This window comes from Struthio camelus, chromosome 1 (assembly GCF_040807025.1).
Source record: "Struthio camelus isolate bStrCam1 chromosome 1, bStrCam1.hap1, whole genome shotgun sequence".
In the NCBI taxonomy this organism is placed as follows: Eukaryota; Metazoa; Chordata; class Aves; order Struthioniformes; family Struthionidae; genus Struthio; species Struthio camelus.
The window spans coordinates 16649177-16675270 of NC_090942.1; the positions used below are offsets into that span (position 1 = coordinate 16649177).

General features: G+C 36.2%; 1 protein-coding gene across 6 annotated transcripts in view; it reads right to left on the reverse strand.

Annotated features, from left to right (window-relative positions):
- LRRK2 (leucine rich repeat kinase 2) overlaps positions 1 to 26094 on the reverse strand; it is a 68072-nt gene that overhangs the window by 26603 nt on the left and 15375 nt on the right. For 3 of the 6 annotated variants that reach the window (XM_068930771.1, XM_068930751.1, XM_068930728.1), the window contains 22 exons: positions 24207 to 24326; positions 23000 to 23124; positions 22328 to 22407; positions 21481 to 21587; positions 19594 to 19723; positions 18298 to 18422; positions 17115 to 17248; positions 15715 to 15859; positions 15263 to 15402; positions 13695 to 13823; positions 13441 to 13611; positions 11477 to 11732; positions 11066 to 11254; positions 9380 to 9504; positions 8507 to 8576; positions 7801 to 8021; positions 7041 to 7291; positions 5623 to 5771; positions 4330 to 4423; positions 2036 to 2222; positions 1486 to 1667; positions 751 to 980 (listed from right to left, as the gene is read on the reverse strand). In XM_068930771.1, coding sequence (XP_068786872.1) covers positions 751 to 980; positions 1486 to 1667; positions 2036 to 2222; positions 4330 to 4423; positions 5623 to 5771; positions 7041 to 7291; positions 7801 to 8021; positions 8507 to 8576; positions 9380 to 9504; positions 11066 to 11254; positions 11477 to 11732; positions 13441 to 13611; positions 13695 to 13823; positions 15263 to 15402; positions 15715 to 15859; positions 17115 to 17248; positions 18298 to 18422; positions 19594 to 19723; positions 21481 to 21587; positions 22328 to 22407; positions 23000 to 23124; positions 24207 to 24326 — 3360 coding nt within the window. The remainder of the gene's footprint in view (positions 1 to 750; positions 981 to 1485; positions 1668 to 2035; positions 2223 to 4329; positions 4424 to 5622; positions 5772 to 7040; positions 7292 to 7800; positions 8022 to 8506; positions 8577 to 9379; positions 9505 to 11065; positions 11255 to 11476; positions 11733 to 13440; positions 13612 to 13694; positions 13824 to 15262; positions 15403 to 15714; positions 15860 to 17114; positions 17249 to 18297; positions 18423 to 19593; positions 19724 to 21480; positions 21588 to 22327; positions 22408 to 22999; positions 23125 to 24206; positions 24327 to 26094) is intronic. The other 3 variants (XM_068930761.1, XM_068930736.1, XM_068930742.1) reach the window with 2 other exon arrangements.

Consider the following 26094-nt stretch of genomic DNA (forward strand, 5'->3'; position numbering starts at 1 on the left):
ATCTTCAGATCACAAAAAGGCAGTAGAGCATGACTTGTTCTCAGATCACTACTCCACAAATGAAACTAATGTCTACAAAAATTTATCTAAATGGACAGTAAATCTACAATAACAGTGAATTTTGGGTAAGTACTCTGAGGTATCTCACTGACTGACTTGCAGTGTTGAAATAAGCAAGCTAGTTTCAAATTAAGAGGTGTAAGTTCCAATAACTGGATAAACATGGTCACCACAAAGAGAAATTGGAAGGTCATAATTCTTTTAAAAATCCAATACTGAATTTCTAAATACCAAAATTTAAATTCCCTCTTTTTTAAATTCCTCTCCCCCATCCTTCCGGCAACTTCAAAATAACAGAGGGCTAAATTCACACAATTAAGCACTTAAAATCACAGTGTGTCACAACTGAAGTTGGACATTTAGCTTGAATGCTGCTCCTCTGGGCCTATACACTGTGGTAGAGGCGGTATTTACGTGACCACACAGCAAGTTTCTTACGATTCTGAAATCACAGTTCTAGAGCACTATGGCTGAAACGGGGGATCAGACTATGTTTGGCAACGAGAAATTCCTCAGACTATAGGAAATTTGAGGAATTCACTAATTTATAATTGGTCATTTGACCTTTGGTATAAGTTTGCATGATTCTATTGTCTACAATTTGAAATGTTACGGGCTGATTCTAAGAATAAGCAAGGCATTAATGTATTAGAAAACACCATAATAAAGGGCAACAAGCTCTTGAAATACCTGCAAAATCCCAGACATTTAATATAAGCTCTTTCTTCATTTTGCCTTTCCCTTGAATGATCCAGTCTTTTACATCAATGCCTACTGTAGCTTTTGGAGATCCCAATTCTGTTCGTTTACATTTCATTAGCTGTTGTAGCAGTGTTGTTTTCCCACTGCCAGTATTTCCAACAATCATGAGTTTCATTCTGTTGTAAGGCACAGCCTTCTTCAGTCTTTGCTGAAGAAATCTGGCATAAGAGAGAGTTTGCAGAACTCACATAAGCGCATAATAATGAAAACACCAAAAGAACTCAAGACCAGGCAAAAATGCTAACAGACACCATTTACTTCAAATTTTAAATATCTGATTGATGTTACTGAGACTTTTGCAGCCTGTTCTAATTTCTGATTCAAAAGTCAAAGCTTAATTCATAATGTGTCTTTTTGTTTTGTAACTACTCCATAACGTGCATCTCTTAGGAACACAAAAAACATGTAAGAAAAAATTCATTACATGGTTTATAGAAGCATCAACAAATTCGTGAACTAATACTACTGTATTTTTTTATATGGTTATAATCTATTTTACATGCGTGGGTATGGTAAAGGCTACGCTCAACGGAGTCACAGCTAAGCTGGGTATCGTATGACGAATCAGCAGTTCTTTTCAAAAGGATGTGTTGTTTCCTTACTGCTGGCTGCCTACCCCAAGAAAGCAAAATAAAAATGCTGAAGAACAATATGGCAACAAACCTAATAATGTCTCTGGCTTTGTATCCCACATGTTTGAAATCTAAATTAAGATGTAGTCCATCCAAAGGAAGATCCCAGATTTTGGATAGCTTTCCCATTTCATCTGGAAAGAATCTCAAATCGGGATTATGACTTACGTCCAGAGAAGTCAGGTTCTCTAGGAAGCCAATCTCAGGAGGAATCTAGATAAAAGAACAATTAGTGGACAACTAAACATTGAAAAAATAAGCCTTTATTTTTATGAGCATGAATGGCTTAAATATTTAATAAAATTGGGTATTATTTTCACAGTTGTACTTTACACTTTTTTAATAAACAGGGTTAACATTCCTGACCAATACACAAAGGAGCTCATAATGAATTCATTTATGAAAACTGATTATATGATATATTCAGGATAGAAAAGCTTAATACGGTGATTTTCATTCACCATTTTATTAATAGAATTTTCAGTGATACGAGGGGGTGACATGAAACTCAAATGAATATTGAAAAACCGCATTAAGTTGCAAAGTGATTTCATTTTTTGAGGCAGAATCTCATACTTTACCTCCTTTAACTTGTTATGGGACAGATGTAGTTTCTCTAGCCTAGACCACGCACACGCCTTTTCACTCAAGTCCAAGACGCCTATTTGATTGTGATTAAATAACAGCTCCCTTAAATTTAATGATTTCCAGTGCACTGGCCCAGGCAGGCTTATGATCTCATTTTGGCTTAAGTCTACTGATCGCAAACTAAAAACAAGAAAATACAAAAGAGGAAAGTTAGCAAAAAAACCAAATAAAATTGAGATTAACTAAGATTATATGAAGTTTTAATAAATAAATGCAGTAGCTATCGAAACAGATAGTCTTCTGAGAGGAATGTCGATGGGAAAACAGAGAATTACTATTATAAGCAAAAGTAACTAAGATGATATTGCCAGTAGATTTTTATTGTCTAAGATAAAAAATAAGAAAATGTAAATATATATGACTGCTCAGTATAATACGCCCTCAATTTATTTACCTGTGAATGAAGTTGCCTGGTTATGAAAATAAACACTCAGATTGTACGAGGTCATATGTTTCAGACAGAAAATTGATAAACCAATTTAAATTAGTGCACACACATTATTTTGGGATAACAGTAAACTTTTTTCCTCTTTCTACACTACGGAAATATGTATGGCTTTATTTAGATTAGAAGACACAGATAAATATCGTTCACACTTTCATAGTGCAAACACTCAGTAATTCAACTGTGAGCAATATAGTTGCCACAAGTTTACGTCCAGGTATCAGAGAACAGAATTTGGCTCATGGTTCCAGTTACACGTGAGCACAGGACCGTGAAGCACACTGTTAGGTGCAACATCAAACTTACTACAGTGAATATATTTAAAATGTTAATTTCAATCTCACATAACAGTAATCATGTGCTTCATATGCTTCATATTTAAAAAAAGCAACAGGGAAGCTCCTGATATTATCTACTATTCAGAACTCAAGATTCCCGTTATAGTCTACGGAGCCTCACTTAGCTGAAGTCATCTGAAATGTTCTCCTTCTTGCTCCTGACTTAGAACATTAACATCAGATGGTACGGATATCTCACTGTGCTTTTCTCAGAATGCTTCTAAGAATATACGTTTGTATAAATATGCATAAATTATATAGTTCAACTATAGGTATACTTGAGAACCACATAATAAAGTACTTGGATTACAAACATTTCTTCTTAATATGTCATCTGTTGGATAAATATGTTGCGTTTATTTCACTGCGTAGCATGAACCATGCCAAGAAATTAATGCAACTTCTTATTGACTTGTCTGGGCTGGGAGATGTGGAACCTGAAAGCTACATCTTTTTCAACACATCCACTGGATTTGCTACTGTGAGTTTAAACATTAGCATGCCAGCACAGTGTAACATTCTTGACAGCATTTGGTTAGTCATGTTAATAGTGACGTACTTTATTTAATTTTGATTAATGTAAGTCCACAAGTCTTTTTTTAAAGTAAAGTATTGAACTGTTACCTATATAGACTAACAATACTGTCCAGATCTGATTGTTTCTGTGCTCAGAAGAATATGCTTATTCTTTCCTCCTACTCTTTCCATCTCAGCTTTATTAGATCCACTTTCTTCAATTACCTTGCAGGCATCAGTCCTCTTTCTTGACCTGCTCCCCCTCATGGGGCCATCAGCACTCACATCTACACACACCTATCAGAAAACTGATCATCCCTTCCAGTCAGTCACTCCTCCTACCACCTGATTCCAGCGACCTGTTGAGGTCAGCAACTTCTATAAAAAAAAGTGGAAGTTCAGATTTCCACATGAGTAATGCTTCAAAGGTATAGAAAAATGCATGTCACATGCATCTCTATCACAATTCTATTAAGAGGAAGTGTCATTCTTTGAGAATAAATACCTTGTCTTATTTGGGAAGTGAAACACTAATCTCAGTAGCCTTTTGCAAAAATCTGAAGCTGCAGAACTTGTTGAAAAGGAAAAATTGCCAATATCTTCTTACTTTGTTGGGATCGAGAGAAAAATAAATTCATTCTGGTCTTCTAAGCAAGAATCGTCAGCTTCAGCAGTAAAGGAAGGTATGTTTAACAAAGATGATTTGTGTAGTCTGGACTTATCTGAGGAATAATATTTCTCCAAATAATGAAGAAAATATGACTGCTTGGCTTCAGTTAAAAGCTGTTAAGTTTTGGATTTAACCTTTTAAAGAGAATTCCCTGAATATGAGTAAAACATGCTGAATATTCCGTTAAACAAAAGTCTTGTCTTCAGATTGTCTTCATCAAGAACATGACTAACTTCAATAACTAAAATAATAACTTACTGTGGCAGGAGGAGAATTGTTTCTGGAACATTAATAAAACGATTCTGAGATAATTTTAAACTTGTTATGCTGGAGGACAAATCAGGTATTCTCTCTAGAACAGAAAAAGGGGTTAATTCCATTATTTTTGAGCACTGCTTAAGACTGGAATTTTCTAAAATCAGAGGCAGACTGAAAGGTTAGTCTATTATCTTATATACACAGGCCCTTATACAAGCTGCCAAAGGCAGAATCTGAACCTTATTTTTAAGTTCATTTAAAACTGAACTCCTAAAATGAAAGGAGTGTAGAACAGAGTTAAAGTATGGGCTTTTATCACACTACATCCTATTTCACTTAGTCTCATACTGGCACTAAACACTGAAATAATCTTATTCACACTTCACTGTATTGCCAATATATGCAATACTCCTATCATTCAGCCAGTCTGCGGTAGGTCATAAGCACATAAAAATGATTTTAACGGTTCAGCTGTGTTCAATCATTGCACATATAAGACCTACCTTCTGAAATACTGTGACAATAAAAAAATTCAACATAGAAATGTTTATATCCTGAAGAGGGAAATACATTCGAAAAATAACTTACCAACTCCCACAAGATCATTAAAATTTCATTTATGTCAGCTGTATTTTTCATAGGTAAATTTGTTTTGAAACCTTTGCACAAAATAAGTTAAGCTACTGAAACACATTCAGTTCAATTGCTTAAATACAGGAGTCCAGTGAGATGGTGAGCTGCGCTGCGGTACCTGAGCTATCTGCACGCAGCGCGGAAATACAACACAGGATCCAAGGAAGACCTGCGTTTTCTGCACCAGCAGCCATAGGCCAAGTGGGATACTTCAGGGCATTTCAACTGACACCTGTATCTACATGACTAAATCAAACATTCTAACTTATTCAAGAAGTCAATGCTGGATATAGTGTGTCAGCAGTTGATACGTATTTCAGTACAGTGCTAGCTTGAAAAAAGAAAAAGACCTAGCTTTAAACAATTTCACTGTCTTGAACCTTACACAATGGTACATATCACCTCAGCTACACTTAACCATTTTTAGAGCGTCTGCTATGAATATAGTAGCAAAGACCCGCTGAGTCACACCAAAGGTCCATCTAGCCCTATATACCGTTTCCAGCCGTGACCAAAAGCTGATGCCTAGGGAAGAGTTTAAATAAGGACAAGCACATGTTTCCCTTGACTGCCCTCCCGGACGGCAACTGCTGGTGGCTGAGGAATTCTGTGACTTGGAAAAGTTTCTAGAAGGTGGATGCTGTTTTCTTAGGTGCTTACCAAGGGCATTCATCCTGGCGTTGAACAGCTCCAGCTTCATACAGCCCATGAAGAAATTCTCAGTAAGGCCTGAAATATTATTCTTACTAATGTTTAAAATTTTCAGCTCTTTTAAGCATATGGGTGAACATAAGCAGGAAATTTTGTTTCTGTGATAATGAGAAGAAAAAAAAAAGCCAAGTATTACCCAGAAACTATTAGCTGAAAAACAAAAGTAAGGAGTATCAACCTGACATTGCTATCCTTACACAGATAAACCAAAGTTAAGAATTTCGTCTAAATAAAGATTGACCAGTCAGCCAAAATATTGGGGTATGCAGCAACATGAAATAACAAGGACTGATATTTGGATTATTTTAATTAACCTGTAGAGTAAATGTCAGAATGTACAATAAGGTGCCATTTCCGTTATATACCGCAGTTCAAACTCATAGAAGGGGGACTGACACATTTGTGGGTAGATCTATTTACTAAAGGTGTTCTTCTGCAGGATTATGATCACAGAATGATGGTCAATTTTAAAAAAAGAATGAAATTCCACGGCGGGAATTTAGGATTTATATGTCATGTTACAAACAACGTATTATAGAAAGAACAACACCAGAAAGAGGCAAAGATGCTGGAAAAATGCAGGGATAAAAAGGACCATGCAGCACTATTTTGCAAGGGTAATATTGCTAAAATAATATTAAAAATAAATGTAATGAGGAATTGCAATAAGACTGCAAATTTAAAATCTTCGGTCTGGGTATTCTCATTCAATTCTTTAATATTGTTTGGTTTAGTTACATATCTTACTATCTTTATCTTGTGTGGTAAAAAATATCACAACCTTATTTAAAATAACAAATGATGGGAGACGTATGAGACGGTATCTGTAGTTTACAGAACTATCAATAATGGTATCGGTAAGAATTTTCTATACAGTATGAATTATTTCACTAACAAATATGGTAAGAAGTGCTCGTACACCAAAAATTATGTATTTTATCTACTTCTGTCACTTAAAATATACCTGTATCGATAAACATAATTCCATGAATTATACTTCTGAAAAAACCTTGGTTTTGAAATACAGTCAAATGTATGTAATGTATGTAACAGAAAAAGCAGCTATATATGTTAGGTAACACAAAGAATTCTTCGGACGAGTAGCACAACAGTAGAAAAATGCTGAAAAATGCAGGAACTGTTCCTGAAACTGTTTTGTTTTGCAATGTTATTAAATTCTATCAAAGCTCACGTAACCTAATATACTTTATAATTTAACAATAACAATTGTAGCAATTTACACATTTAGAAAATAATGCTTAATTACTGATTAAATGATCCTTTCTGTGCAGTAACACAGGATGACAAGTACATTATTTTCTGCTATGTTTGTTATACTACAGTCCATTTATCGATACTACTCTTACCCTTCTAGCAAGAGCTGTTCCAGGTTTTCTGCAACATTTGCAAGAAATTCAGGAGTGCACACCAGTTGATTGTATGATAGATTAAGCTGCTTTAGAGTTGGACATTTGATGTATGGATCCAAAGCAAAGGAAGGGCCAATGTCATTTCGAGAGATATCAAGGATTGCAATACAATTCATTTTCAGTAAATAAACAGGAAAGGATGTAAATCGGTTACTGTGCAAATCCAAATAAGTCAAACATTTCATGTTCTGAAAGAAAAGGAGAATTTGTTTTTAAAAAATGAAACAAAAATGTGAATATATAAGTTCTAAACTGAGTTCTGTTATGTAATTTATTACTTTAATTATATTTGCCTTATCAGCAAAAAGAGCAGAGAACAGCAGTCATACTAAAGTAATCCATAACACTGCTGTTAAAAAAATAAAACGTAAAGCATTCTATAAAACTAATTAGCTCAGTTTCCTAAAATCTGGCAAGAATTGCCTGCAGGTCTCAGTTTCATTTACCTAATTGCATTACTCACTACAATGCACACATCCTAGAGCTGTCCTTTGCAGTAAATGGTTTAATAAAGTTCCATGAATTTGTTTAACACATGCTGCACGTAAATCCATTGGATGAAAATTGAGTGCAAAATTAAATACGCAAAAATCTACACCCATACTCTTGAGCAGTATTGTTATGAGTACACTGTTAGAGACAAACAACGGATTGTAGATAAACTCAATTTGCATTACATAACACTATGCAGAATTACTTCGCAAAGGTGTTGAGGAATGCTTGTGAGAGCATTTTGGTGGAGCTCCAGTTTCTCAAGATGTTCCAGGTGACTAGTTAAGCAGCTATTCTGACTGATGGCATCAATGTTCTCCAGCTCATTTGATGAAAGATCTAGTGATTTAATGTATTCTTTCTCTGAGACCAGTGAAGAAAGGCTGTCTGATGGCCTTAAATGTGGTGAGAATTTTGAGATTCCTTCTATTAAAAGAAAAGCATGGGAAAATACGCAATGAATTAGTAGTATTATTTCATTTATCACGTAACTAAAACTAAGATCAATCAACTTGGGATTAAAAATGTATGAGAGTGAATTTCTGGATATTGGTTAAGATTTGACTCAATAAAGATGTCTACTAAGGGACAAATCTGTAAGACTAGGGAAGAGACAGACACTTTTGTGCTGTACAACAGAAGCAGCAGCTTTCGAAAGCTAATAAGGGTACTCATGAAATTACATTGTCTGTAGAGCTCTACCTAAACTATTTACAAAGCCCAGGAAGAAGATATTTCACTATACATATGTTATCTGTACTCTACTGTAGTATTTCCAAATGTATCCTTCTCTTATAAACAAATCCATATTCTAGATAAATTTTTGCATGTTATACTTGCATAAGTATACTTATATATACTTACAAGTCTGAAAAATCTGTTATAAATGTTAAATTGCATAATTTACTTACTGGGAGATTCATCTGAAAGCAGTAATTTTCTTCTTTGTTTCACTAACGGTTCATAATCTGAGCCAGGTCCCTGGAAAATCCCAAAACAGAACAAAAATCCAACAAGTCTGGATACATGCAGATATCTGAAATCATTGAATTCAGTACATTTCTTTTAATCGTGGTTTCTTTTTGAGAGAACTTTCATGGGGCAACAAAAACAGACTGTACTTTTTAACCCTCAAAAATAAAAAACATGTCACACCTTCCTAAAAATTGCTGACACGTGCAGTATGAAACAACAGAAGATTTAAAATGTAATGGAAGTAGTGCATTTTTGGCAACCTAAAATGACTCTCACTAGGGTTGGGTGATAGGATGGAGAAGGATATTTACTGAAATTACCTTTATTCTAAGGAAGCTGGTCTCTCTAGTTTCCCTTTACAGTCAGTGGAAATTGATAAGCTCCTTCAAATGAAGATGACATTGATTTCACTGATTTGTCCTCTAGTGAAGTCCCTCTTCACTGATCAAGTGGCAGTCTATAGAGACTAGCTTTACTAGAGGACAGTTAGCACTTGTGAATAGGCCCTCAGCTGCTGTATTTGCATTTGTAAGGTATTAAAACATCAGACTGGAAATTTGAGCAATTCACAAAGACACTTACATATCTATTCATCGATCACAAATTTTGCTGGTATAAACTCTCATCTACACAGTGATTTGAATTGGAGCATAGTAATTGCACGGCAGTAGAAGGGAAAACTAAACGGGAACAGTGACACAAGGGTCCATATGGTTACAAGACCTTTACTAACACTTTATTAACAGTTTTACAGTACGCAACACTGATGGATTTAAAGGGAGCCTGGAACGAATAACAATCTGACTTACCACAGAGTAGGAATGGCGTGGCAAAGTAGGAGAACCTCTTTGTAAGGCTGTTTCCCTACAGTATAAATCAGCAACTGTGATGGAATTGGACTTCTTTTTTGTAAAAAATGAACCTTCACTTCCTACTACAAAGCAATAACAGAGCAGGGCAGAAAAATAAGAAAATGCATTTAAAGCTGAGACTTAGAATTCAACTGCAATATAGAGGCTGACATACACAGGACAGAAAGGCCTATTTCAAACATCGATCTCAGCAGGAGCTCGCTGGTCAATGCTGTGTGCAATATGCCGAGAATGTTAACACGCTCTATTAATAACCTGACATGCTCCAAATATGAACCGCAGCTTGTTATATTGATGCTTTATCATTAAAATTTCCAGTAAGTTGGTATTACTGTATATGTTTACATAACACGTTTTTGTGCTACTGCAGCGTAAAATAGATTTTTACTTAAATTACATTTTATTTAAAAACACATTTGCACTCCTATGTTTACTGAGAATGAAACATCAAGTTCCTGCTCCTGGCTTTGGCAACCTGAGGTCATCTGGATGCACCTAGTATTCCTCCCTTCAGAGCTGCCTAAACATCACTTATAATTCCTAGGTAATTCCCGAAATCATTCCTGTTAGTAAAGTTGATACTTTTTACCATAATTTAAACATTACTTAACAACTTTTCTACGTGGGACAACAAACAGTACCTCCCACTATCGCATGTCTGTGCTATAGTACTACAGAAATGAAAAACAGTGCCGAATGATGCGAAGGAAGAGAACAAAAGAGAGAACAAAAAAAAATCATTAGGATTCTGATTCCAAAATTCAAATTCTTCATCTGTGATGATTTTAGGTAGCTAGCACTTCTAAAACACAACAGTGATATCTGAACAAACGAAAGCCACGTTGTAAAATGAGGCCACTCACTCTTTTTATCAAAATACTGATATTATAGACAGAAATGCTGTTTTTTTTTACAAGTGAAAGGCATTCAGACCTCTTGGCCTGCCTGCCAAGAATGACACTGGATTGAATACAGCACTGCCATTTACACTTTCTGATCAACTAAATATCATTTGGATAGGGTTTATTTCACCTAATTTATACGTTAACAATACAGTCCTCTATACCAGACTTAGTTGTGTGCACTTCAGTCCAGGGAACACGGTGTTTCTAGATCACAATTTATCTGGCTTATTTATGAGGAGATGAATTGTGGTCCTGAAGCATTTATTTTTTGCCACTGACTATAAAGGAAGTCTACAAGATTAGCTCAGAAACAGGTATCAAAACAGTTGATGTCTGAATTTGCTTGGCTGAATCCTACCCTCTCTCTCTACCAGGAAAGCAACTCAACGCGTGAAGAACTAATTTGAAGTTGATAATCTAAAAAAAATGTTTTAAGGTCCTAATTTTGCAGGTAAAGACACATACTTACACACTATAAACTATTTTTCGAAGGTACCATAAACAAAATTTTAGACGAGAGTATTTTCGGATAGGAAGTGTTTTTAATCTCAAATACAAATAAACAACTAATTAACGGGGGCTTTTTTACATATTATTTATTCCTTAGCTGATTAGTTTCACAGTTGCCTAATTACTTTCAAGGAATTTGTAGCTGTGGTCTAGTCCTGGTATGCTAGACTAGGATCATAAAAAGACAAAATTACAAGAAAACAATTACCTTCACTATCAATATCATCATTTAAAGGGAAAACACTGTCCACTATTGGGTCAGAAATAAAATTCCAGTCGTAGTTTTTATCCACTCCCTCTTCAGAGAAGTTTAAATCAGAGTAGGGTCTTGATTTATCCTCTGAAATATTCTTCATCTGGTATCTAAGCACCATTCTTGCCAGGGCAGAACCTGCATCTAGAAACCAAGAAGATAACATGTTCTCCAATAAATTCACAAAGCATTAAAAATCACAACAGAAATACCCGATTGATCTTATTTTCAAGGTTAAACAGTTATTCAACAACAGGCTGAGCACAATGAAGAGATCCTCAACTGAAGATCTTGCCCTAAAACACTAATATAATACCATCAAGAGATATTAACACATTTAGCATAGCAAATTGTACGTAGACTCACTTTGTTTTCTTGAAGGAGTAAGTTTTTCTGGGAACAAAGGAATGAGCCAGGAAGGTTCAAGTCTTCCAATACCAAATCCTCCAAGACATATACTGCTGTTGGCTACATCAAGACTAAGCTTCTTTAAGAGCAAACTGATGATTTGGCTATCTCCTTTTTTTATACTGATGGTTAAAGCACACCGAACATCCTGTTCTCGAGCACCATTGGCTAGTAGCAATTCCACCAATTTAGGATTATTTCCTTTCTCACAAACCTAACATAGAAAAACAATTAAAACAATTTTGTGAAAGACTTGAACAACAGCTCAGATTGCAGTAAGAAATTTAACTCAAATTCAGTTGGCATTGCATTTTTAACATCGTGGTTATTTTTCAATCACACAAATCCCTATATTTCACTGTGTATACCTGCCTAAGGGATTTGAGTACCAGCTACCACTTTCCAGAGTCTTTGACCAAAATATGGCAAATGCTTGAGATATGTAATTGTAATTTCCACCATGAACGTACACAACTGTTCAGCCAAAATGAAGAGTAACGTGCGTAGTTTGATTAGTGCGTTGTGTCTATGGCATCTGCACTTAGTTGTTCTTTTGATATCAGATGAAAGGACAATAATGGTGAGACTCATCACCCCTTGCCTAACACTAGGGAGCTGCCAGGTCCACTGGCTTATTTGGCTTCGATCAGCTCTGCCCCTTCCAATCTCTCAACCCGTATGGCTACAGGCAGCAGTGCTGACTGTGAATATTACAAATACTTGTTAGAAATACTGTCAGCTACTTTGATATCTTCACTGTGGTTCACTAACACTGATTTGCCCCTCTCAAAGACTCCGTGAATGGATGGTCTGGTCCTGACCCAGCTGTGCTTTTTCACCCAGACAGCTCTGCAGGCAGAACTCTTCATAGGAACACTTCCTAATTCACTTCAGGCAATACTGCTGAGGTTATCTCAGACACAGCATTTTAACTTTTGACACTGAAGCAAAATTAAGAACTGCTCACACAAACTGTAAAGACAGTCACATTTAGCAGGGAACACTTATAAGCAGGTGTGAACAACAGCTTCATCTGTTGGCATGGCTGAATCCAGATGGGTTGTTTGCTCATAGCCTTAGTTTAGAAACCAACGCTTTCAAATACTGCGGCCACTGTCCTGATACAGCTCTTTCCTGCCAGCGCAACTACAGTAAATCCAAGATTTTATATATTTTTAGCTATATTGATAGAAAGTCACAATTAAAATCAGAACAATTAAATCAGTGCAAAAATCTTTGACTGTATTGATCGTGAAGTGCTGCACAAAATAAAAGATCTGCCATTCGAGGGCAGGTATCCTGAGGCAAAGCCTTTATTGCAAGTCTAAAACAGAGCATAAGAGTGAGACTAAGCACACTGAAACCTATGTATCCACAGTGTTGCCTGGTGGGCTAGCTGTAGTTTGGCCTCATAGTGCTTGGGAAGAGCTGAATTCAGAGTATCCGTTCATGGACTGGGCTCTAATGGGGTTGACACCATCTATGCCTGATCCACTCAAACTAAATGCCTGGGAATTTGGGAAGATTTGGCTTAGGCTTTCTTCCTCAAAAATACTCTAAAACTAAGGCTAAGTCAGTACCTGAGTGAACTCGGGTTTGCTCGTGCACTGCGCTGTGAGAACACTCAGAAAGCCTGCACTTTGAAATGAACTTGCATCAGAATTGGACTAGCAGTGCAGGCACGTTCTAGGTGACAGGGACCCTGTGAGCCTCAATACAAAGTAAAAGGTGTTTCAATGAACGCCAGACTGGGCCTCAAGCCATCAGGAGCAGCAATGGTTAACAACACTCAGCACGCTCAGGACTCTCTGCACCAGCAAGTGCACCTGTGTTTTGACATATACAGGTACACAAAAAAAAGAGAAAGGAAACCAAAAGGACAATTTTAAAGCAATAGAACTACATATATTTTCATATACTACCTGATAGATCAAAGAGTTCGTCTTTGTCTTCTTATTAATATCAGCTCCCAGCAAGAGTAAACATTCAGCCATAATGCTATTGTACTCGATACATGCTTTTTCCAGCATCGTATTTTTTAAATCATCATTCTCAGCTATTTTAGCAAAGCATTTACAACACAGGCTTTGAAACTGAATGGGAAGACAAACAATCAAAGTTAGGATTAAAAGGCATCAGAATTTTTCAGATGTGGAGCAGTCAAAAGACAAGATACCTGTCGATCTCGCTGATCAGTGAAACACATAGACATCTGGTAGAAAATGACTGTGTCAAACGATTCATGTACCAGCAGCTTTGCAAAACAAGGTGACAAACCAAGAATCGACAAGATTGCGTGAAATCCCTACAAATACAATGAAAAGATGCGAAGAGCAGTAAGTGCACTGTTAAAAATGTCATCTTGAAACAAGTCATGCAACAAAATCAAATTTAAACCAAAAATACGCTCTTTAATTTTTTTATCTTCCTTTTAATAATATTAAATTACATAATTAAATTATTATATAATTTATTATATAATTTATTATATAATTAAAAAGAAGACAAAAAATAATTTACAAACTGCAGAAGATCAGAGCAGAAGACAGTTTCTGCTGTTTCTGTATTTATAAAGCTGTAGTTTCATGTTTGTTTAGCTGACTCACTTATGCAGATGTTAACTGACATTTTGAAAAGCCAAACTGTGCACAATAATATCTGGCAACATCCTGCCTGGCAGTGACACACGCACTTGTGATTTCCTGAATTAACGTACAGAGGGAACAATCTCCTCCTAAGGATGTGGGATGAAGATGCATCCCCTACCCCAGTCTGTTGCTCCAAAACTCTTGAATTTGAAAAGAAAAACAGCTAGGCTAAATGAAAAACTGAAAGAGTATATCTAGAAACTAAAAAGAAATAAAAAAATCATCCTTTTACTCTACAAGTAAAATTCACTCAGAAAGGGATGAACTGGGTCAATTACGGAACTCTTTGTCCAAACCTGATTCAGTCTAGACGACTTTATGCAACTTCCTTATTCCTCCATGTTATTCTGATCTCTCTCTACACTGGTTGCTAAGCTAAACTTGAAAGTGCTGGGGGGAAAAACGGAAGTAAAGAAGGGAGGCTATGTTGTGATATTTCCAGGTTAGTCTAACATAGAAGTACTGGAACTCTCTCAAGAAACTGATCTCACTAGAAAAATGAAACTGGTAACGCACCGGGAATGCTCTGGAAGCAGAGGAAACAGAACCTGAGTAAGGAGAACTGCTCTTGCACATTCAAAAGCGGATGCAAAATCCATCCCTCTCTACTTCAATAATATCCCTCTCAAGTACAACATTCACACACTTACATACTTATATCCCTCAAGATTTTTTAATCTCAGCTGTAACATTAAGCTTATTGCTGCTGACAGACCTGGGAAATAAGATATTTTTTATTACTTTTCACAAAAGGACATCAAAACTATAATGATGGTTACCTCAAAAATGATTATAGATCAAGTGAATGACAGGCTGTGATTGAGAAATTTGTTTTAGTCTGCAGATCTCAGAAGTCTTAGATAAACACCCAAACCTATGTTTATGTACTCTGGACTGAATATATGCCTCCGAGAAATTCACCTCTATGACAACTCTACTGGTTCAATTTCAAAGGCTTACAGTAATCTAGTAATTATAATACAATCAGAAAGAAGTAATTCAAATAAAGGATTATACTTCGACTATAACTACATTAAAATAATTTTCCAACGTATTGCCTTTCACTTTTATCTTTGTACCAAGAAATAACGCATACATGCATCTGGATTTCAGTGACCTCTTTAAATCGTCGCAGAGTGGAAACCAGAACTGCTGACAGAACATGCATAGTTGCAATACACAAACTCTTTCTTGTAATCAAAGAGCCTAGAAGACTCAAACCCAAACACTGTATGTCTAGAAGAAAAAAGAAAGATTAAGAATGTTGATTATTCAGATATTCTGGGTAGAATAAACACATGAACTGAGTTTATATTGCTAATATTCCAGAAAGTTATTCGCATAAACTATGACAGGACCAGACATAAGTACAAAGTGGATGAATCTAGCGACTATGCAGTACTGCAGCCTCTTTTGGCCACGTAACCTACAGCACGTTCACTACTAAAGAGCGTAAGAGGTAGGTACTGCTCTGAGGGTGGGTCAGCCCCTCCTATTATCATTCACATTCACATCATTCACATTCAAGTAACAAACTATCTTCTGTACCTTGTTCATCTGGATACATCTGCAGGGTGTGAAGCACAGTGTCAGTAGCTCCTTGCTGGGTTAAAATTTCTAGAGCACCAGTGCACTCAGCAACAGAAGTAAGTAGTTTCAGTCCACACTTCTGAATACTGGGGTTTCCAATAAACTAACAGAGAAATCAATATAAAATCAGACCAACAGTTTACCCTGCTACAATCGCAACAGGAGACTTGCGTGTCTGCTGTTCCTAAAGTATGTAAAATTACAGCTGATGTAATAATACAATAAATCACAATAATTACAATTTCATACAGGTTTCCTTCTCAACCCCCAGTTCCAGTTGCTCATAACCTCCCCAGTTTTTCACCTTTGATCCTGAAATATTCCCTGGCTACTGTTCCACCAGACAGTGTGATTTCTTTTTTCTTAAAGTTTCACTAAAACCATTCACAAGTTCACATCATTTTGCTAGCAAAAAGAAAGTGAGAAAATGCACTTCTTTCGTGGTTCAAGAAACTGAACAAAAATGGGGTTCTCTGAGGACTGGGCAAGTGGCCCAAAACCACAGTGACTACTGAAAAAGTTTCCTCTCTACCAGCTCAGGAGCCCGCCTCATACGGGTAGTGGGGTATGCCTTTGGGGGAGAGGCAGAAGCAACATACCTATTAAGCCCCCTTCCCAAGATTTTAAAAGTATTTCTTTATTTAGCTAGTCATACAGCAACTCAATAGCTTATTTGTGAATATTTTTCCCAATTTTCCCCATTTCTAGATGGAGAAAACCTAGATGAGGTCTAGGTCTGAAAAGGGGATGTGGGTACCACACCATCTGGCAAAGCTGCAATGGTATTTCAGTGAAGTCATATCCATCTCTTTCCTTATTCCTTCCCTCCTTTTTCATCACAATACGTTCATTTTTTGCCCTTCTCCTTGATGTTAAAGTACGCCAGATTCCTCCTCAAGGCACTATGATCATTCTCTTTTCCACGGCTGGAAATTCATATGGAATTGAATAGTACAAGGAATGGAAACAACTGAGAAATACTGTTCTATTGAAAGTAGAGAAATATGTATGCACGAAAGCTGTATTAAGGAACCACTCAGTTCAATGTATAGTTGAGGCAAAGGTATGAGGATACCTTTCTTGAATAAACTAGTCCATAAAAAAATGAAAAATACACTGTACACTCGGAAAAAATCTGGCATCGTTTTCATAAATATCCTCTAGAATCACTGTATAAAAGATGATCTAGTATATTCCAGAGCTGAAAGTAAAAAAAGAAATGCCAAATAATAAATGAAACTGCAGGGTTCAGCTAAGATTAACTCTCCCAGAACAACAGCAAAATCACTGTGGAAGTTATAAATCACTGCAAGTGTTAAACAGTGACAAAATTTATTAGGATAAAGTTTTAACTATACCCTGTTCAAAGCATCAAGCACCAATGCATGAGTTCCCTCCAACAAACATTGACTTTTAATGACTTTTAATGTAAGTGCAAAAGCAGCATCGCCCACATCTCTGGAAGAACCATTCTGGCGTTCGTTCTTTGTACCTGAAACAACGAAAAACAGGCTTCTTCAGAAGAGCAGATTTAGTATTCGCACTATTAACCCAGTATTATAATCAAACTAACACACAGATTTTCATAAATGACTCAGAAGACCTACTTCTGATCTTAAGACATCTTCAAAACACTGTAGTAACGGACTGGACTCCCTCCAGATTTACACTGCAGCGTGAGTACACTGTGTTTGAAATGATGATTTCACCATACGTTTGCTCACTGCATACTGTGAAAACGTAAAATCGTGCCAAAGAATTTTGCCTAAGGTACACTTGCAATAAATTATTGTCTTGAGCTACAGGGTTTCTTGGTGTTCTGATACCTACTTCAGAATGCCCCTTCCTTCTGAAAAGGAGATACTGTAAAGGAGCCATATACTAATTGCCCTTTTTTCCTTGGCAGCACATCAGAGGCCAACTTTTATCCACACATGACATAAGTGGAAGGCAAGTACACATAAAAGAACACAGAACGGTCTTTCAGATTTAACTTGCTTGTAGGCAAGTGGCACTACAGATAGTAGTATGTAGAGATCGTTTGAAAGTCACGTCAGCTTTCATTCTGATTACTATTTTTCTCATGACTTTTTTTTCCCCTTCAAATTTTTGTGCTTTTTGTTTCATTACACTGTAGAAGGACCTCACCTCTAGGATTTTGGCAAAAAAAACCTTGCATGCATGTTAAAATATACATATCAAGTCTTAATTCTCCTGTTCATTGTAAGAATTAGAAATTATTATGATTATAACTCAAAGAACAGAAGGAAATTGAAAACCTGAAATTGTTCTGCATGTTAGTCAAGTTACTGGTTTCGAAGTTACTGGTTTGGTAATTATTCAACTAAAACTCATAACAGACACTTGCAAAAAGTTGTTCTGAAAAAAATTTGAGTTATAGAAGCTCTGTGTTAAACACAGAACTTCAGTTAATTTTCCAAAGTACCACAAAAGACTCTCTGATGAAGTAAGAAGGACTAAAACTCAGCTATAAAATTATGTTCTCTGATTTAGTGTATGATATGTTTTCAGATGACTCACCAGGTGTCATAAAGTGTAAAAGGACTCGAAGTGCTTCTAGTTGTACAGAGAGCGATTTTTCATGTTTCTTCATGGCTTTTACAACTTCTGATGCAGCTACTGTCATTATATCCAGATGAGGGAAACTGAAAATATTATTTAGGAAAAAAAAAAAGAATTTCTAAATTTTACATAGGTTTGCTTTCTTAATGAGCACTTTGTGATACCCCTTTAGAACACTGTAAATTCGATTTTAGCTATGAAATATAAATTAAATTATGGTAATTTCCCTCTTCATAGCAAATATTTTATTCTCATGCCCCTCCATCACCGCAGTATATGTAATTACTTCCATTTTAAACCACTGAGAAGTAAATCTTCAACTCAATCCAAAACAGTAATACACAGAGAGCATACTATTTAATTCTGGGTACTTGAACAGTGGATTATATCTTTCACTTTGATCCTATTACAGATACATGAAAAGATCCTTAACTTACTGCTTTACAATGGTCACAAAATAATGATGAATTGACAGATATGGACAGAATAAACAAAAATACCAGTCACATTAGGTTCTAATCTCAAAGAAAAAGAAGGAAGCTAAAATAATGCAGCTCAATGCCAACAGCTTTCCTAGCAATCAGTAGCCAAAGGCCACTAATTTACTTTTAAGGTGACGTTCTTCTTTCATTTTATAATATTTTTATGCCTGCGAACATGTCTATAGAAGCTTTGAGAGTTTCTTCATTATAACATAAAATTATTTCTAAAAATTTCTGGGACTAAATCTTGAGTCTATCATTTTTTCACAAGCAGCTTAGCATATACACAGGCCTTCGGGAGAAGACTAGCGAAACTTGGCAAGAGATTTGGAATCACACTTCCAGCTTGTATACTGGTATCTGGTATACTGGTACGAATCACAAGTTAGTTTTCCATTCATTTGCTAGAATATCTGCAAAAGCCAATACAAAAGCAATAGTAACACAACGTTATTTTAACAACTGGCATTAATACTGGGGAAAATTGCTTAGCTCTAAGTGGAATTCAGTGGGGCTAACAGGAGGGGCCAGATGGTCTATTCAAACCTCATTGCTCAAGAATCACAAATGGCAGAACACAGAGCTCCCTCCACATATCCATCTGGGCATTTGACTACAGGGCTTACAAAATTCAGTGGCTTGAACAGGGCCATCAGCCTGGGATCAATTTTAACTTAAGTGAAATGGTCAATAATTTACATTGACTATTACAGCTCTGAATCTCACACGCTTTCACTTTGAAAGAAGTCACATATTTTTAAGTGTATGTTACCTTCCTTCAAAAACATGATTCAGTATTCTGCAGGAACTTTCAGCCACCTCAGGAGAATGCGGATGTTTCCTCATTATGTCCAAAACATTCATGTGTATTCCCTTAGCCAAAAGCGTCTTCCTAATATTTACTGCAACACAAAATAGCAAGGATCATATAAGCTAAAATACATATGTATAAATACACACACACACACACACACACGCACATATATTTATAACATTGGCCCAACAATCTACAAAAATTTGCTGTAGTTTTTCCACTTTACCTCTGTTCTCCAAAACAACAGAACTACTAATTTCTTTTCCGTTTTTTGATTCTTTCTTCACCTAACATACATGTTATGAAAGGAAACTGTAAACTAGAACGGGAAATGGTTTCAGCCAAAGTTGACTTGTGTTTGTATATGTGTTTAACCAAAAGCATTATAAACCTCAAAGTGTCTTGTAAGTTTAAATGCATCTAGTGTTTTTACTTACACAAAGTTAACTTAAAGGAAGGCAAATGTACTGCTCTCTTTCATTTTTTTAAATATTTTATTCTTAAAATTTTTTTCTGAATTGCACTCTGTGCTCATGTAGGATAGCTAGAATTTTATAACTTTCAAAAACCTATCACCTATTTCATTTTAATTCAAACACCCAAGCCGTAGCACAGGTTGCAGCTATAACTGTAACCAACAGAGCTCAGAACACTCTACAAATATTTTATGTTATCATGGTAACTACTGCCAATTCTCGTCTTTCCCAATTCAGTAGATCCATTTCAAATGGCTATTCAAGCAATATTATATCCTGTCAGAGGGTTTGACTATGCTTCTTTATGCCTATTGTTTGTGGTGTAACAACATTCACTAAAAAAAAGATGACAAGACAAAGGAAGAAAACAAGACAAAATAAAAATTTGCTTTGGACTTCCAATGGGAATCGATGCCCGCTTGTCAGTTTCTTTTTGAAATTCCAGTCCTTACATTCATTAGCAGTCAATCTAAATGTTGTTATAGAAGTACCTGGTATAATATATTATCACAGTACGCATATATTTATGAGATCTGCTTCTTCATATAGGTACTTTTTTTCCTCACAAATAACTGTAACTTCATTGTTTGGTTTTATGTACTTGGATGGCCCGGTAACCTAGTGATAAGATAATGCTTTCTCACCCAAAGGATGGTATTTAACTGCTAGCCTTACATCTTCTAGCCAGTGGTTTTCAATTTGCAGTCTACAAACCACTTGAGGTCCATAACCATTTCAAGGGCCTCTGGGAAAGGTATTTAAGAAAAGAAGGCCAACTGTCAGTAGGTTTGAATAGTCTACACGAGGGTCCACGTCGCCACTGAAAAACTTTGAGGGGTGTGCAAACTGAAAAAAGTTAGGAAATCAGGTTAGGGACACAATCAGGACTAAAGCAATCTTGAAAACTGTTGTGCACATGCTTAACTTTTCTACACATGCTTTGATCCACTAAAGTCAACAGAACTGCTCAAACCTCCTTTGTTAAGCAAGAAAATAATATTTGTCAGGCTGTAATCCTCACTCGTGCGAGTTTCAACAAATTCTGCTCTTGATAAAAGTCAAACATAATGATAAATATTTAAATAAGCATATAAAGAGAACACTCTCTTTTCATGTCTCCTGCTCAAAAAATGGCAATTGCGACATATGAGCTGGCAAAGAGCTCTTAACCTCCAGATACTCTCTTTGATACTTGCTAACAACACCTTCTTCAGAGCAAGGAACAGACTTCTCATTAAATACAACTGTGCATAATATTTTAATCATAGGCAATACTGTGCTCATACAACAGCATACTTTTAATATTCTCCAATACTACAGCAATAATTTTCTGCTGAATTGGAAAGCAAAGATAGATAAATTCCCTTACCATTTTGTTGTGACAAAATTGCTAAAGTACTAGCAGCTGCCTGAAACACTTCTTTTGAAGAGGAATGCATCAACATGGACAGCATCACTTCTCTGTCTATTGGGAACCTTGCATAAAAAGAAACAAATCACTGCAGAGTGACCATATGATGGCAGTTACTTCATAACAATAGTTCAGTTTCCTAAAAAGGTACTGACATAATTAAATAAGCAACCCAGTTAAATTTTCAGATGGTTGTACTTGGCTTCTAGCATTTTTCCATAGCAAGAGATGACAGAAAGTCCTTCGCAAACTATGCATATTAGCCTGTTCCCAGTCTCACTGAATCCACTCGGAATCAGGCCTCCTGAGTGACTCGAGGTCCAGAAAAGTGTACAGAACAGAGTTATTAAGCTCTGAGGAAGAGTTCAAGTGAAATGAAACTGTTTTATTCATGTCTAGTTTCTCCCTGGTGAGGCAGCACTCCTCCTACTATACCCTGCCATCTGAATTGTGGGGAAATAAGCATTGCTTTTTCATACATCCTACTAGATGTCTTAATCGTCACGATTTTCCCTACTTTTACATCCTATCCTTGTTGCAGATGGAAACTCTTTGTGAACTGTACCTATTAGACTGCATCCCGACTCCGTATTAAAACACTCAGAATTTTGCCTGACTCATGGTTAGCATGCTTTTCAAGGAAGATACTTTTGTAAGTGTTGTTGATGGCCATGCCCTTCTTGATGTATTAGAAAAGAAGAAAAAGAAATAAAAATAACTGAAACACGAGACCCCACATGGCCTAATAATAGGCTTCCATTTTTTTTCTCATTCTAAAAATACAGTTCAAAGTATTAATACTGACTGATTATCTCCATCTCCAATCTTCTCATGAAGGTTCTGTTGATAGAGAAACAGATTTTTCAAAGCCCAACATGCAGCTTCCTTTAAAACAAGAGGAAATAAAAGGATTTAAAAAATACACCTTTAGAATATCAAAAATATTTTTAAAAAGTTTTAAATAGTTTCACTGTTTTTCAGTCCATGACAGGGGTACAAAAATCCAAACAGATTCAAAATTCTGATTCCATCACAATTACTCAAATTGCTTCATGCAGGAATAGAGCGAGCTGCAGAGTGTCATATTCTTTATATCTGGGATAGGCCTGAGTTATGAGCATGTGCCACATTCTCATTATTTGATTTTCATTTTGATACCTATTTTAGGCTGAGATTAATTCTTTCGTGGATTGGCCTGTGTTTTGCTGCTCTATACAGAGGGCTGAGTAGACAAGAAACTCATAGATGGCCAAAGTTGCAGGTAATAAGTCTCATCTTAACTAACTAAATACACTTGATCCAGAGCTTGCAGGAACTGAAACCAGTGCAGGTGAACAAAGGTGGGAATGACAAAAATTCATTCTAAATCTAATCCAGCCTTGTCTGTATGAAGACATTTGAGAGAAAATTATGTTGCTAAAATTTTTTTAAGACATACTGTAATCTTCCCACATCCACATCACGGAGATATTCTCACCAGTACATCTGTGCTTTTCCGGTGCTGTTCTAATGCTTTGTAACAGGCTTCCAACCAGCATAATTTTTCGTCCTCCTCCTCTTCTTTTTTTTCCTCTAAGTCTCGGCTTAAGAATATTGTTTCAGCTTGAAATATAAAATATTTACAATAAATTCTTAATGTGCAAATGAAACCCTTAAGATTTAACCTTCCCCTGGTCACGGAGATGATCACACTGCCTATGTGAGAAAGTCAGCTGAAGACTGTTTCATAAAACAAACGTGGTGTGAATTAGTCTTTTCTGGGAAGGGAGAAGCCTTTTCATATAAACTCTGTGACAGATTTGAATAATTTCTTCAAGGTTATGAAGGAATTTTAAAACTCCCATTACAGTGTAGTAAATTAGGTAGGTAATCACAGATCGGTCAATACTTACCCTCTGAAAAGGCCTGCACATACTTTTGTTGTTGTGTATTTACATACAGAATTTCATAGACAGAAAAATAAAACTGTGGATCATTTACACCTAATCACTCATTACAGCGCCATCTTCACTCTGAAGCAGTGCCATTAAACAAGAAATGCAAACTGCGGTTGCTAAGAGAGAGGTATTTGGCCCCAGAAAGTGCAGTAATTCAGAAGAAATCATTTCATACTTGTGATCTTTGGCACTTAAGAAAAAAGTAAGGTATCAACACTAACGTGGTATCTGAAGTTTCCCAGGATATACGCCAATTTCTGATATCTGCTATTTCTGGGAACCCTACATAACACTTCTACTGACTTCAGTATAAAGCAATTACCCAGACTCTGAGACAATCAGGTCTTCTGCTTTTTGCCACTAACTAACTTTTTTTTCAAAATCGTGCCTGGAGGGTACGCAAGGAAAAGTTTAAACCTTAAAATTGATTACAGAACTCAAACACAAGCATCCTGCCACAGGATAATGAGTACTGTCATAGCTGGCAATCCCAGCATTAAAGTAGCATTGCTGTCTCCAGAGAGTTTATATTAAGGAAGGATTATTCAATATTTGCCTACAAACAAACAGGTTGCTTTGTTACGATCCATCAACATAACGCACCAACTTTGAACACCGTGAAGATGATCTTGGGTATGTGGCATGAACACAAGCAGGCCACAGTAAAACAACAAATGGTAAGCATGCAGGAAATCACCAGTACGAGAACATTCATCTGCCCATTTATTAATAAAGTAAATTACTCACTGAGAAGAGCTAAACAAGCGAGACCTGCAGCCTGTAACTTTGCATTTTCAGAATATGTTTTAACAGCCCTCACAATGACCTCTGGAACCTTATGCAATACCAGGATGTTGAAAAAATTTCCTGAAAATAGATGAAAATATTAAATTAATATAAACATGTATCTTGACCTTTATACACTTATCTTACGAATATAAATTTCTCAGCACACAACGCACAAACTTTACCTGTAGCGAACATTAGATTTGTTATTACAGCAATATTCTATTTGTGGAAAAAAGACGTCAAGAAAAAAAAAACAACGGGGATCTAGGTTTTCTGGTTTCTGTTTTCCCTAATATATGCTAAAGAACCCTGGAGAATCCTTTTTATTTCCCTGAAGCCTCTCAAGAGAGAGACTATCCACCCTCAGATGACCCACTTATAATACTACTGTTCCTTAAACCAGGTACAGAAGATGGAGGTTTAGTGCAAAATAAAGTGCTCACTTGCTATGAAAATAACAAGGATACAGTCAGCATATCATCTGCACACTTCCTGCCAGGAAGCAAATGGAGTTCTGATCTTGAATCCTGCAAGGATTTGACTGATCCTATCAAGGAAGTGGTTTAACCCTGTTTTGCCTTCTGCTTTTGTGCTCCTCACTGAACAGATCAAGGTCAGCACTATAAATGTGAAGTACATACATTTTGCATGGGCAGAAAGAATTACCTTTTAATGATAAATAGATTTAAAGCACAATTTTTAACATAATCTGTACAGTATTTTATACTGTAGGTTAAATATAAGGAATATTGCAAAAAGCAAGCAAATAAGAGTAACTTCCCCATTTGTTACGAGAACAAATGTCATGCATAAAATAATACTGCAGCACTCACTTTGTAAAATATAGTCTGATAGTTACATTTTCTATTTTGATATTCAATTTTGCTTAATTCTTAATTAGTAAAAGTGATAATCACATTAGCGAAATGAAAGGTCAAACTGAAATCTGTTATCAGTGTTTCTCAAAACCTCCAGATAAGGTGAGAAATTAAGAAGTCTAAAGTCTATTATATTCGCGCATCAAAAATACAATTTCATGCATGAGAAAAGCTAATCTCATTTTCGTGAGCCTTCCAGGTGCTGACTACATTGAACGTTTAGGTCTTTCACTGGGAGATAAGTACCTCTCCCAAAGTTTTAGCATTTAGTCCTATTAGGCCAACTCAGCAGAGCACTAAGAACATCCTTTAAGGCAAGTGCTTTCCAGATTCATCATTCTTCTAAAGTATTGGCCTTAACACCATTAAAAATGCAACTGGAGATAATCTTTTCTTCCTTACCCTGTAGTAAGTGTGGTCATGTTAGCAGCATCACTGTTTCTCGCTGTATTTTGCTGGAAATTATATGTTTGTGTAAACAGGTTACTTATCTCACAGAAACTAAGATTCTTAGACCATGTGATGAGTAATTATGCCGGATACATGGCTGGTCAAACAGTTATCAGTCAGCGAAAATTCTGATGACAGTCAAATCTAGGATAGTCATTACCAAATTAGCAAGTACACATGACTAGCGTCTACACACCAGCAGGCGCTGACTTTACCATTTCACCACCAGTTAATTCAGGTTTAGGAAGACACTGGTTATCAGAATAATTTGAGCAGCCACGCTGGCTCCATGGAAATCTTCCAGACTATGCCACTCATATGATTGACAGGAAGGAGTTCATTGCAATTTCACACCTGTTTCCCTATCTGTGTGGTGCTGAGGACAGCATATACAGTCTCTTTCCTCTTTCCATACCCCCTTCTAAAAAGCTTCATCAAGTTCTTTATCTGTTATGCCGAAAAAAGAAACAGATCTTGTGGCTGCTTTACTGCCACTAGTGGTTGCTGGTCAGTAAACA